Source organism: Megalops cyprinoides, chromosome 25 (genome assembly GCF_013368585.1).
Source record: "Megalops cyprinoides isolate fMegCyp1 chromosome 25, fMegCyp1.pri, whole genome shotgun sequence".
Taxonomy (NCBI): Eukaryota; Metazoa; Chordata; class Actinopteri; order Elopiformes; family Megalopidae; genus Megalops; species Megalops cyprinoides.
In genome coordinates, this window is record NC_050607.1 from 7,117,948 (window position 1) to 7,132,215 (window position 14,268).

General features: G+C 52.0%; 1 protein-coding gene across 5 annotated transcripts in view; it reads right to left on the reverse strand.

The window, feature by feature from the left end:
* Positions 1–543: 543 nt before the first annotated feature.
* Positions 544–14,268, reverse strand: part of LOC118772205 (plasma membrane calcium-transporting ATPase 1-like) — a 38,517-nt gene continuing 24,792 nt past the window's right edge. For 3 of the 5 annotated variants that reach the window (XM_036520508.1, XM_036520509.1, XM_036520510.1), the window contains exons 8-22: positions 13,380–13,532; positions 12,507–12,721; positions 12,100–12,342; positions 10,917–11,158; positions 10,333–10,570; positions 8,849–9,028; positions 8,483–8,570; positions 7,919–8,025; positions 7,222–7,413; positions 6,660–6,873; positions 5,837–6,048; positions 5,325–5,432; positions 4,768–4,956; positions 2,738–2,824; positions 544–1,046 (exon numbers count right to left, since the gene is read on the reverse strand). In XM_036520508.1, the coding sequence (XP_036376401.1) occupies positions 645–1,046; positions 2,738–2,824; positions 4,768–4,956; positions 5,325–5,432; positions 5,837–6,048; positions 6,660–6,873; positions 7,222–7,413; positions 7,919–8,025; positions 8,483–8,570; positions 8,849–9,028; positions 10,333–10,570; positions 10,917–11,158; positions 12,100–12,342; positions 12,507–12,721; positions 13,380–13,532 (2,870 nt within the window). In that variant the 3' untranslated portion in view covers positions 544–644. Of the gene's footprint in view, positions 1,047–2,649; positions 2,825–4,767; positions 4,957–5,324; positions 5,433–5,836; positions 6,049–6,659; positions 6,874–7,221; positions 7,414–7,918; positions 8,026–8,482; positions 8,571–8,848; positions 9,029–10,332; positions 10,571–10,916; positions 11,159–12,099; positions 12,343–12,506; positions 12,722–13,379; positions 13,533–14,268 lie in introns of all 5 variants that reach the window. The other 2 variants (XM_036520512.1, XM_036520511.1) reach the window with 2 other exon arrangements.

Consider the following 14,268-nt stretch of genomic DNA (forward strand, 5'->3'; position numbering starts at 1 on the left):
GTTCAGTTTCAGTAGAAACACCCTTTTTGTTCCTGAAAATACAGCAGTGTTCTTTTATTCCATTTTTGCCCCCGCTCTCGAAACGTCAGGAAGCGTTTTCACCTAAAAATGCAAGAGAAAAAAAGTATCTACAAACCATGTAAACAGACCTGCTTTTCTGAGAACATAAATAATTCCAAAAAATATTAACAGCCAGTAGAGCAGAAGTTAAAGTGTCTGAAGGAGCGAGGGGGCGAGAGAGGGATCCACTCCCCCGATCCTGAGGGACGACTCTTGCCAACGCAGGGCTCCTCCCTCCTTGTTAAAATACAAAAACAGGTCACTTTCTGCGTCTCGGTTCGTACGCGTCCCCTTCTCCAATTAGCACACTGAAACTCGGGAAGGGAGGGTTGAAACAAAGCCCTCCCGACCCCACCCCCTCAAGCACTCAGGAGGGACGTTAAAGAAAACGAAAAGGACAGCAAAACCAAAGCCCGCATTCCGACAGACGCCTTCTCTCGTTCCAGCCTGCAGATAAAAAAAAAAAAAACAAAAAAACTGGGCTCCAATAGGATGGCATAACCCCACCCCTCTCCTCCCCTGTGACCAATCACACGCGGGTGTGTACTGAAGAGTGCCGCTGTGGGGGGGGGGGGGGGGGGGGATCAGAGGGACGTCTCCAGGCTGTGGAGGGGGCTCCCGGGGGGCACGAGGGAGCCCCGCTTGTCAACATCCAGGAAGAGCCGGGCGCCGCCGTCCACGGCGTTATTGTTCTTGTTGGGTGAGGGCGGGGCCTGGGGCGAGGGCGGGGCCTGAGGCGAGGGTGAGGCCAGGGCCGGCGGCGGGGGCGGGGGCGTGGGCGTGGGGGAGCGGGGAGGGGAGGAGTTGCGCTTGGTGGGCGCGTCGTCCTCGGCGTCTGTGTCGTCAATGAGGGGGATGTGGGGCTCAGAGTCCTCTATCCGGAACTCCGGGTGGGTCATGAAGTTGTGAATGGAGCTGCGTGACTCAGGGTTCTCAAGCCCCTCATAGGGGGACAGGCTGCTGCGGAAGGCATTCACCACCCGGATCTGTGGGAGGGAGGGAGGGAGGGGGGGATAAACACAAAATTAGCATCGCTCCTCGGCGGCGGCTTTCGGTCCGGTCTGCGCTTCAAACGGATGTTAAGCCAGCTGACAGACGGGTGCAACGTGCACGACGCAGCCAGCACAAGGACCGGGTGACAACACGGCGGCCAATCCTGTTGCGTCCGGTTCGAGCTGGCTGGTGCGGGAGGAGGCCGCACCCGAGGGGCTACCCGCCCTGCCCTCCGCCGTCGGGACCGGCAGCTGGTTAAGACGACGGAAAAACAGCAAGCAGACCTGAGCTTTGCAGCACGGTGAGGTCACACGCTGAATGGAGTCGTGCCCATGCAGAAACAGCACCATCTCCAGCTCCAGAGTGGGACAGCTTTGAGTATAGCCCATGACACGTGTCTAAGGAGTGTGTGTGTGACCGACACTGTCACCTCTGTAACCACACTGAACAATCACTGCACTGAGCATCTACAGTACCAGTCAAAAGTTTGGACACACCTACTCATAGAAGGGTTTTTCTTTATTTATTTGTCTAAGAAACAAATTTGACAAGCATTTAAGCATAAGCCTTTTGCTCAAAATGTCTTTAAGATAATGAGAAACATGCATTCAATCAGGTGTGTCCATATTTTTGACTGGTACTGTACAGAGAAACCGGTGTCCAACCAGAGAGCACAGGATCCCTAAAGAAAAGGGGCTACATGGGAAAGCTTGGAGATCCTAAGAGAGAAGGGTGGTCATGGGTTAAAAACGGGGTGGAACACAACATAATTGGGACATTCAGAACGGCGGTCTGTAGAGGAGCACGGATATCACTGTGAGGGCAGAACGCAGATATCACAAATACAGCTGAACGACACGGATATCACAAAAGACAGCAGAGCAACCTGGAGGAAACAAACTGTGGAAGAACATGGATAACATGCCAACAGTAGCACAGCCCAGATATCACGTTGACAGTGTATGAATGTAGAAATGTATGCTCTTGGAGACTAGGGAGAGCAGTAACAGCAGTACTGTATATCTCTGTGTACAACCAGATCCGCAGTGCCTCAGTTACCAGCACAAGGAGGGACGGGAGGCAGCTACTAGATCAATCGCCTCGTACATCATTCCCTGTAGAGCTCCTCTGCCACACACTGAACGGTCATTTGAAAGATGAAAGGAAAAAAATCTTTACAAAGCACAAAGTATTTTTTGCCTCCAGAAAATTCTGGAATCCTGTGAACATGGGCGTATACTCAAAATTCCCACTGATGCGGTTAGCTGCCCGTGGAAGCTGGGTGCTGGGGTACAGCACAGCGGCTGTGGACAGCGCAGACACGGGCGCCTGTCTTACCCCAAACACCGCCACACACGCACACACACGCACGCACACACACGCACACACACACAGCCGACAAAAACCTGCAGGATGCGCAACCTCGTTAAAGTCCACGTGTAAATGAGCACGCCGGTTATGTGTGGAAGCAGAATGACCATGTGTCTCTCCCCCCCCTCTTTGAAGAGAGGAAGGTTAGGAGGGGATGAGAGAGGTTAGGCGGGTGCACATGGGACGGGGAACGCTGGTATCATGCGCGAAGGAAGACGCACTCACACCCCACAGTGGCAGCGGCAGTGCTGGCGGGGGCGGGTGCAGCGGCGGGAGGATGGGCTACGTGTGTAGGGCTAGAAACATTGGTTACATCGTGCTGTTGGCTGGCGCTGGAGGCCTGCCTTCTGACGGCCCCCTGAAAGGCAACGCCGCTCTGGAAAGCGCTCACTACATCCATCTGCAAGGAACCACAGAGCGGGAGAGCTGTCTGAGAGAGAGAGAGAGAGAGAAGCAGAAGGAGAGAGGCCACACAGAGCAAGGGAGAGCACAGAGAGAGAGAGGCCCCCTGACCACGCCCTAACACCCTGCCCTGGCCTTACCCTGACCACGCCCTAACACCCTGCACTGATCTTAACCTACACACACCCTAACACCCTCTACTGGCGTTACCATTAACACCCTAATGCCCTACACTGGCCTTACCCCTGACCACAACCTAAGCCCTAAGCAATAACCCACAGCAATAACCCCACCCTGACCATGCCCTAATTTAGTGCCTTAACCCCCTGCACTGATCTAACCCTCACCATGCCCTAACGCTAACCCCCTGCACTGATCTAACCCTCACCATGCCCTAATGCTAACCCCCTGCACTGATCTAACCCTCACCATGCCCTAATGCTAACCCCCTGCACTGATCTAACCCTCACCATGCCCTAATGCTAACCCCCTGCACTGATCTAACCCTCACCATGCCCTAATGCTAACCCCCTGCACTGATCTAACCCTCACCATGCCCTAATGCTAACCCCCTGCACTGATCTAACCCTCACCATGTCCTAATGCTAACCCCCTGTACTGATCTAACCCTCACCATGCCCTAATGCTAACCCCCTGCACTGATCTAACCCTCACCATGTCCTAACGCCTTAACCCCCTGCACTGATCTAACCCTCACCATGCCCTAATGCTAACCCCCTGCACTGATCTAACCCTCACCATGCCCTAATGCTAACCCCCTGCACTGATCTAACCCTCACCATGCCCTAATGCTAACCCCCTGCACTGATCTAACCCTCACCATGCCCTAATGCTAACCCCCTGCACTGATCTAACCCTCACCATGCCCTAATGCTAATCCCCTGCACTGATCTAACCCTCACCATGCCCTAATGCTAACCCCCTGCACTGATCTAACCCTCACCATGCCCTAATGCTAACCCCCTGCACTGATCTAACCCTCACCATGCCCTAATGCTAACCCCCTGCACTGATCTAACCCTCACCATGCCCTAATGCTAACCCCCTGCTGTGATCTAACCCTCACCATGCCCTAATGCTAACCCCCTGCACTGATCTAACCCTCACCATGCCCTAATGCTAACCCCCTGCACTGATCTAACCCTCACCATGCCCTAATGCTAATCCCCTGCACTGATCTAACCCTCACCATGCCCTAATGCTAACCCCCTGCACTGATCTAACCCTCACCATGCCCTAATGCTAACCCCCTGCACTGATCTAACCCTCACCATGCCCTAATGCTAACCCCCTGCTGTGATCTAACCCTCACCATGCCCTAATGCTAACCCCCTGCACTGATCTAACCCTCACCATGCCCTAATGCTAACCCCCTGCACTGATCTAACCCTCACCATGCCCTAATGCTAATCCCCTGCACTGATCTAACCCTCACCATGCCCTAATGCTAACCCCCTGCACTGATCTAACCCTCACCATGCCCTAATGCTAATCCCCTGCACTGATCTGACTCCACCTCTCATGCCGTCACACCATATACCCACAGATGTCACACCTGTCTGCTGAATGGCCACCTGAGCTCAAAATCAAGTGAAGCTGGAAAAAAACAATGCTGCAGACAGTCTGAGAGCACAGCTGCAATTTCTAAACAGCAACCCAACCCAAATGCAAATGCCAGCAAATACCCCCAGGCCTGCAGCTTTCTGAGCGCCCCGGGCCCACTGAGGCACGGACAGAGCAGCCAAGTGGCCACAGAATGCATCTGCCAACTCGACCCGAGCTCAGAAGCGTCCGGTCTACCGGTTTCGTCGTGTCCCCGGTGCCTACTGCAGACGCCTGCGTGAGAGGCCCTGCGCCGGACGCTGCCCTCGGGACGGCAGGAGGCCGGAGGGAGAGGAGCCGCCGGCGAGGGGACGTCACCTGAGTCTGGATGCGGTTGAGCCCTCGGAACCAGAGGATCTGGCCGCGGCGCAGCTCCCGCTCCGCGTGGTCGATCTCCTCCAGGTCGTCCATGTCCTCCAGCTCCTCGTCCGGGATCTCCTCCTTCTGCGTGCCGTGGCCCGCTGTCTTCAGGAACTTCAGCCGGCTCGTGGGGATGGACGAGATCACCTGCAGCAGAGACACGCTCAGCCAATACACACACACTCTGCGGGTAACATCAACCGGACAGAGATTCACTCTCTGCGGATAACGTCAGCCGGATAGAGATTCACTAAGGAGTTAATATCAGCGGGACATAGATTCACTCTGGGGTTAATATCAGCTGGACAAAGATTCACTCTGGGGTCAATATCAGTTTAATAACACTTAAGTCTGCCAACCGCTTCTGAGTGACAGAAAGGGGACTTCATAAAGCGTATCTAACCACAAGGGGGCGGACTTGCACAATTTTCACACAAACAGCTCTAACCTCAATAGCTCAGTCAGGCCTGTAGTTCTGGCTCTTTGCAGGGGGTTGGTGAATTGCAGGTGCTTACCTGGCCCCAGAGGAGACAGCCCATGCCCAGGAATATGCACCACAGCCACTGGTCAACGGTCAGCCCCACGCAGCTGAACGGCTTGCCCCCAAACTGAACGATGACAATCTGCAACACACAAGAACACGTAAACTTTTACTCCCTGCAGCCTTCCAATGAACACGCTCTGGCACTCTGAAGCACCCTCACTTTCACTGCCTGGTGGTTAGAAACACCACTGTAGTCAGTGGCAATCCAATGGTAGCGTGAGTACTCGGCTTCCCTAAGTTTCTAAGCTGCCTAGTCAGGTCGCACAAGTTAAATTGTGGTAGGGCTTGCATATTGTTATGCCCACACTCACTGGTCTGGGAGTGCTGTTAGCCTGGTCTGACACTGCTGCTCACTCAGCCTGAATGGATACACTTCTATCTAGGTGTGTGCTGAAACTCACTCTGGATAAGAGAGTCTTCTAAATTAAAGTAATGTAATGCAATGTAGTCAGCAGATGCCTTTACGAGGAAGCTGCGGCCCACCTGGATGACGAAGGTGCCGAAGACGATGGTGCAGAAGATGAGGTTGTTGAAGATGCCGTCGAAGACGTTCCTCTCGCCGTGGATCTTGCGGGCGTTGATCTCGTTGAAGAGCTGCATCATGACGAAGGTGTTGAAGACGATGGTGTAGTGCTCGGACGGGGGTGCATGCAGGGGCGCGTTCCTGCCACTGTCGATGTCGAAAATCTGCTCTCCTGTGGGGGGAGGAGAGGGGCTTTATCTGTGACTGCGCCCCCCTGTGGCCACCCCAGCACAAAGCACCGTGGTTCACCTCATCCTTTACACCACTGTCCACAATATCAGCCCACACCCCAGCCACATCAGTGTGGCGATCAGCGGTTTAGGCTTGGTAAGGCCCACACGCCTAACTATGGGTACGCATACAAACACCTCACAGGGGTTTAAACACTGTGCTCCACACAAGGACACAGAACATCTTACAACAGGTCAACAGGACATCTCACTCAACACACACCACCACCGGCCCTGGGCACTCGGGCAGCACTGTATCACAGTGCTAAGAAGCAACTTTTGCAACCAATTGCACTGCTGCAGTACCCTCAGGCCAGATACTTAACCCACAGCTGCCTCAGAAAATGTCCAGCCTTATAAATGGATTAAACTGCAACGTGCAAGTCACTCTGGGTAAGAGTGTCTACTAAATGACAATAATGAATGTATAGTGAATGAATGGCCCAACAGACCAGCCTGTGTGCTGTAGCCGTGTCAGCCCAGGTGTTTTACACAGGCAGCTGCACACACCTGTATCATGCAGATTCCTGGCTCTGAGGCTGCGTGTCCTTACCGGCGAACAGCAGGGTGAAGATGATGGTGAGCTGGTAGACGCCGTGGCCCAGGATGTTCTTCATCATGGTGCGGGAGATGAGGGGCTTGTTGCGGCCGTACGGCTTCCTCAGCAGCAGGGACTCGGTGGGAGGCTCGGTGGCCAGGGCCAGCGAGGCGAAGGTGTCCATGATCAGGTTCACCCACAGCATCTGCACCGCTTTCAGAGGGGAGTCCTGCACAGAGACGCGCTTAAACCGTCACACACACGCCTGCACGCAGACTAACATGCACACTGCACCATTCACACACACCCACGCATGCACAGTTACACTGTTACTCACAAACACGCAGCACCCTGCACGCATTCACACACATGCATACACAGGAATATAAATGCATGCACACACACGTACACACTAACATAACACACATACGCGGGAATGCACACACACGTACACACTAACATAACACACGTACACGGGAATGCACACACACGTGCACGGGCACACACGCAGGCCCCGGAGGTGTGACGGGAACTCCAGGCAGCTGTGTACAGTGGTGTTACAGTGTTCCTGACTGACCTGCGTGATGCAGGCTCCAGTGAAGGCCACGATCACCGCCACCACATTCACTGTCAGCTGGAACTGCAGGAACTTGGAGATGCTGTCGTACACGTTCCGCCCCCACATCACCGCCTTCACGATGCTGCTGAAGTTATCATCCGTCAGGATGATGTCAGAGGCTTCCTTTGCTACATCCGTGCCAGCGATGCCCTGTAACACAGCTGACTGTCAGACACACCCTGTAACACAGCTGACTGTCAGACACACCCTGTAACACAGCTGACTGTCAGACACACCCCGCAAAATGACATATTCCCAGCAATGTGCAACTAAAAGGCAGAAAAATGACACTCGCATGCAATGTGTCAGTTCTTTTAACCAAAGAGACACTGCCTCCTTTATCAACTAACATAATTTTGGGAAGTTTAAAGAGAAAATGAGGAATTACACAATAAAACGTATTCTTCCACTACGTGGATGTATTACCCAACTTAAGTTGAAAATGATTAAGTTTATGGGGGCAAAATAATTATAATTTAATGACTGCCTTTATCAAGCCACAACTGAGCGGCCTTATAACTATTGGCGTCACATCTGATCTGGTGTGGATTCCTCTGCCCTGTAAAAGACTCCTCTTACTCAAAGCTCCCATGCTTTGATGATTTTGCTGTAGAACAGAAGCCCTAGCTTGCGTTCAGAGGTGTCGATGAGTTACCATCGCAAAGCCCACGTCTGCTTTCTTCAAGGCTGGCCCGTCGTTGGTCCCGTCCCCCGTCACCGCGACGACCTGCCTCTGCTCCACGATGGTGCTATCGATTATCCCTGCAGGGGGCGGGGACACCAGTCAGCAGGGTAACACAGCCTCCCTGCTGCCGCACTGATTCTGATGCTGCCCGCCACTCGGCTGCTCGGCTCAAGTAGTCTGCTCTGTATGGTCTCAGGTACGGAGTTTCTGCGTTTCACACCAGAAGCCTGATCCTGCATGCGTTTCATATTTTAATGAGGTGTACGAAACGTAATGATGGGAGCATGAGGTTGGTGGGATTACGATGCGTCAGCAGTGGCGTGATGTAATTTGGACCAATCGTAGTGCCTGGCTATAAGCAAAGCCTTTCTATTGGTTTACACTCGCCAGTGTTTTACAGAGGATGGCAGATCACAGTGAGCCTACTGTGGGCCTCAGTCTTCCATGGCCAGGGAGATGTGCTTCTGGTTAAACTGTAAAACAGAGTTTGAGAGTGCCTGTAAAAAAACAGCTGAAACCAAAACGCTGGGGTACCTTTTACTAGTGTGTGCTTGTCGGTGGGAGAGGATCTTGCCAGGACGCGCAGCTTGGGCCAGATCTTATCGATGCGCTCCTGTTCGATCTGAAAAGAGAGAGTCCGTTATCCCCACGGCTGGTCTGAGATCAGTGCGTACCAATACATTTCCATGACGGGTCTGAGAACACACAACACAGAACACAGATCAGTGTGTCCCCGTTACGTTCCCGTGGCAAGGCTGAGATCACAGCTTGTCCGAGATCAGTGTGTGCCAGTGTATTCCCACAGCTGGACTGAGATCAGCGTGTCCCGTTATTTCCCCGTGGCAGGTCTGAGATCACAGCTGGACTCAGATCAGCACGTGCCCCCCCCCGGGCTCTGACCTCTCCCTTCTCGTTGCGGATCCTGCGGTTGAACTCCTTGCCCTCCAGGCAGAGGAAGTCGTCGCCGGGCTGCAGGATGCCGCACTTGGTGGCGATGGCACGCGCCGTGTTGATGTTGTCCCCGGTCACCATGCGCACCGTGATGCCCGCCCGCTGGCACTTGCGGATGGCGTCGGGAACCTGGCCAGAGAGACCCCGAGAGCCGCGGGTCAGCAGAACGCTCTGCTCCTGCTGCTGGACCAATCAGAGCAGCTCACCGCCACCCCTACCATCGGTCCAGGACAGGAGCAGGCACAGATAGCCCATTTGCATCGTTTTCTTTAACATCCGTGCCTGGAGGAACTCGCAGCACAATAATGCTTTGTTACTGCGCTCTGCTGGAGCTCCGCACTGTGCCGAATGACCAGCACCATCTGGTTAACACACAGGAAACATGCATTCAAACACATTCTCATCTTCTGCTTAAATGCTCGAAATTTGTCTCTTAGATAAATGTAAATATTGAAGTTGATGCAGATGTATGAATTTCTTTCCAGAAAAAAAACGTATTCTATATTTATTTATTATTTATTATTATTTTATTTAAAAAAATATTTTTTGGCTACTTCGAAGAATCTAATATAAGATAGCTTAGATTTTTTTAAACATTTTTTTTTTTTGGTCACTGTATAATTGCATTAGCGTTATTTCATAGTTTTGATGTAGAAAAGAGTAAAATTAAAGAAAACCCCTTCTATGAGTAAGTGTGTCCAAACTTTAAGTAAACTTTATACTAAACTACTTTAAGTATTTTACATCTTTATTCCATTGTTATACATTTCTAAATATCAACCACTTGTTTTTTGCATTATTCCTTTTTTCCCCACCAATGTAAAATGCAATTGCTTGTGTGTCAGGAGCTAACAGCCAAGTCTTTACTGCTGGTAGATTTTCCCACTTGTGGGGATCTGTAGGACCTCTCCCTGTGAAGAGAGAGGGCCTCTTATACTCTACAGACAGGAAAGCAGAGACCAGCGAACAGGTGAAGCTGTCTCACTTCAACTGTATGCGTTGTTCAATTAATTGTTCCAGGCCCGAGCAGAAAACCAATGTACTCTTAATCATAAAGCTGAACACCTGCCTGTCTTAGTAATTCATTTAAGGGACTGAAATTAATAAAAGGCACTGCTTTATATGCGGTGTGAAATCAGATTAGCATTTGGGTACCAGCTGTTTAAACCCTCTTGAAGGAAGACTAGTGTATGTCTATGCAGTTTGAGGACAGGGTGTACAGACAGGGTGTATGTACCAGTATATAAGGGACAGGGTGCATGTGGCAGTGTGTAAGGGACAGGGTGTGTGTGTATGTGTGTGTGTAAGGGACAGGGTATGGGCAGCGTTTAAGGCACAGGGTGTATGTGGCAGTGTGTAAGGGACAGTGTGTAGGGACAGGGAGAATGTGGCAGTGTGTAAGGGACAGGGTGAGGATGCGTCCGTCCCCTCACCTCCGGCCGGACAGGGTCCTCGATGCCCACCACGCAGATGCAGGTGAGGCCGGTGAGGATGCCCGTCTCGTTGTCCCAGTCGGGCTCGCCCTCGGAGGCGGGGAAGTCCCTGTAGGCCAGGCAGATGGTCCGCAGCCCCTCCGACGCCATGGGCTCGATTACCTTCTTCACCATGTCGTCCCGGTCCCGCGGCCGGAACACCTTCGGCTCACCGCTCGCCGTCAGAATCCTACAGCACCTGCAGGGGGGGGGGGGGGCAAAGGGGGGCAGGGAGGAGCGCCAGGCTTTTTAAAAGGCACAGATACATCAGCAGTTTGGTGCTTTCAGGGAATTTACTTGAAACGGATGAGCGGCCACGAACAGAGTCTGAACACTCAGTCTGGTCAAAGCGGAATTGGAACAATGACAAAAGGTGCTTGGCCCCATCATCATCAAAAAAATACATTTGTAAAGCAGCTGTCATACAATGCAACTGCAGCCCAAAGTGCTTCATAGTGCAATTCAAGCATAACATCTAAACATCAATGCACAGCTACAAAACAATCTCTGATTCAACAGAGGCTTGGTTGTGTGTGTGCGATTACTTCTTGAGGAGGATCTCGGAGGCCCCCTTGCTGAACATGCGGTAGCTGCCGTCAGCGTTCTTCAGCACCGTGCTCATGGACTTCCTGACCGAGTTGAAGGTGTAGACCTTGTACAGCTTCTCCTCGGGGATCTCGTTGCGGATGGCCTGGTAGTCCCTCTTCAGGTCCAGGGCGAAGCCCAGCAAGGCACATTCAGTCTTGTTCCCCACCTGCCTCGGCAGCCCCCCCTCCTTCTCCGGAGACTGCAGACGGGCACAGAAGACACCCCGTCAGACCACACAGCTGAAGGGAAGACTGCAGTGGAGCAGACCGTTTTACTCCTGTTTATTTATGATTCTTTTTGTACACCTGAAGAGTCCGCCCCGACCTCACTACATTCTACACTGCTCCTAGCTCAGGCCTGGTCCTCTCACGCCCGGACTATACTAACTCCCTCCTCGCTTGTCTCCCTGCCTGCGCCTGCAACTAATCCAGAATCCAGTCGCACGACTTGTCTACATTTAGGGACGTTGTAGACAAGTCACACCCCTGCTCACCTCACTGCACTGCCTTCCTGTTATCGTTCGCATCAAACCCTTGCTTCTGGCATACAGGACAGTGAATGGGACAGCCCCTTGTACCTACAACCGGTTTTCAAACCGTCTGTACCATCCATGTACCATATGTGCTACGCTCTGCAACCATGGGGCACCCGACTGTCTTGTCCTGACGGGGTCGCTCCTCTCAGACACAATGGCTGTCTGGACTGGTCACTCGGGTGAACAGGGCTCTGTCCACACTCACTACTCTGGTAGTGCTGTTAGCCTGGTCTGATACTGTTGCTCATTCAAATTGAATGGACACACTTCTGTTCCTTTGTGCTGGAAGTTGCTCTGGATAAGAGCATCTGCTAACATTACATTATTGGCATTCAGTCAACGTTGTTATCCAGAACGACGTACATAGGTTACAATTTATACGTTACCCATATATACACAACTAGATATTTACTGAGACAGTTTTGAGTTAAGTACCTTGCCTGAGGGTACAGCAGCAACGCCCCAGCGGGGAACTGAACCGGCAACCTTTAGGTTACAAGTCCTGCTCCTTACCGCTCGCCCCCTAAACGAATGCTACATGAATGTAATGTAATAATTTCTCTCCACATTCAGACATCAGGACCGAATCCTGATCTTCTGCTCACCATGATCTTGGTGGTGTAGGCGGAGTTGACACTGATCCCCAAGATCAGCAGGTCCATGGTGCTGCCGGGGATCAGCTCTGGCTCCGGGACCTTGCGGTAGTGCTTCTCGCCCACGTACGCCTGCACCACCGTCATCCTGTTCATGGTCAGCGTGCCCGTCTTGTCGGAGCAGATGGCCGTGGCGTTGCCCATGGTCTCACAGGCGTCCAGGTGCCTCACCAGGTTGTTGTCTTTCATCATTTTCTGCAGGAAGAGGAAAAAAAAAAAAAAAAAATGAGTACCAAGAAAACTAGCCACTCCTGAACTTGAAGATTAATTGTTAATTAGGATTGGGAGTGAGAGGCACCACATAAAGGCATCAGGATCAGGGGTTCACTCAAGGACGGGGCGAGGACAGAGTCACCTACTTTAACGGAGTACGCCAGAGAAATGGTGACAGCCAGCGGCAGGCCCTCCGGCACGGCCACCACCAGCACGGTGACGCCGATGATGAAGAACTTGACGAAGAACTGGACGTAGATGGGGGTGCAGTCTTTCACCCATGGCAGGCCCTGGATCCAGAAGGTGTCCGCCACGAACAGCACCACCAGTATTATGACCGTGATGGCCGACATCACCAGGCCTGGACGCAGGACAGAGACACAGAGGGGATAAGGACAAAAACAGGACCAGAAGAAGCACAAAACAGACAGAGCCAATGGCCTAATGGAGAAGGCATCAGCCCCCCGGAGCTGCGGCGCAGTGCTAAGGAGCAGGGCTTGTACATTAGTACAATATTAGCATTTAGCAGAGCCTCTTATCTGGGGTGACTTACATCCGTTACAGTTTTTTTTTTTTTTTTAAATCCAGCTGTATAAATGTTATCCATTAATACCGCTGGATATTTACTGAGGCAACTGGGGGTTAAGTACCTTGCCCAAGGGTACAGCAGCAGTGCCGCAGCAGGGAATCAAACCTGCAACCTGGTTCAGCTATGAGTCCTGCTCCTTTACCACTATGCTAGACTGCCGCCCCATTAGCTTGTAACCTAAAGGCTGCCAGTTCGATTCCATGGCTAGGGCGCTGCTGTTGTACCCTTGGGCAAGGTACTTAACCCAGAAATGCCCTGTTAATTATCCAGCTGTATAAATGGATAAAAGCTGTAAGTCACTCTTGATCATCTGAGAGCATCTGCCAAATGACAACAATGTAATTTAATGTAATAATGTAAAATAAAATCATTCATGCTGCCGCTGTGGGAAACACCAGGCAGCAGGACGGGTCTGCGGATCCTCACCCACCTGCTTTGCCGATCTGGACTGCTAGTTTCGTCAGCTTCCCCTGCAGAACTGACTTCTCTTTCTTTGGCAAGTTGGCCTTCTTCTTTTCTGCGTCGCCTGCGTCCTCGCTGTTCAGAGGCTGCATCTCCACTGCCACGCCGTCCTGGGCTTTAGCTGGAGAGAGCAGAGACAGATTCTAATGCCAGCGCCAGAGGTGGAGATGCAGAGGCAGTTTCTTAGTGCTTAGGAGGCAAGATGCTAAAGCCAACACTGAGGAAAAGGGAGGCAAAAGCTAATGCTAACAGTGAGGAGATGGCCGGCAGCTGCTAATGGTACAGTTGGACTCCCTTGATGTCAGTTTTCCTACCACACTTACGCTAACTGACAATCTCCACATTTCTAACAAACGAATAATGTGTGGGCAAAACCACTCTACTAACAAATCCACACTAAAATGACCAAAACAGGAAATACTCCCAACAAAACACTAGAGAGGAAATTACTACCTGTGCTTTATCTATCACTACATCATTTTGTTGTAATGTTGCTTATGTTACTATAAGGAAAGGGGCAGCATGTCAGTTTTAATTATTGTTGAAGTGACGCGTGTGAACATTATTCTTAAAAGACCTCGTGTCCATCACTGTACATGACACAAAGCGCTAAGATAAGCCAAATGTTCTCATTTATCTGTCACATTCATGGCTGGCGGTAGTGGCCACTGGTGCTCCTGTAAGCTGCTGCCTGCTTTGACCCCCCTGAGGGTGGACAGCTGCCGGTGTGTGGGTGACCACATCTCCTCCGCTGGCCGGGCTGTGACCCCGCGCGGGCCCACGTGTACGGATTCCCCTCCAGCCCGCTGCACTGTCACGCTCCCTGTTACTCACTTCCTCCACTGCCGCCGGCCCAT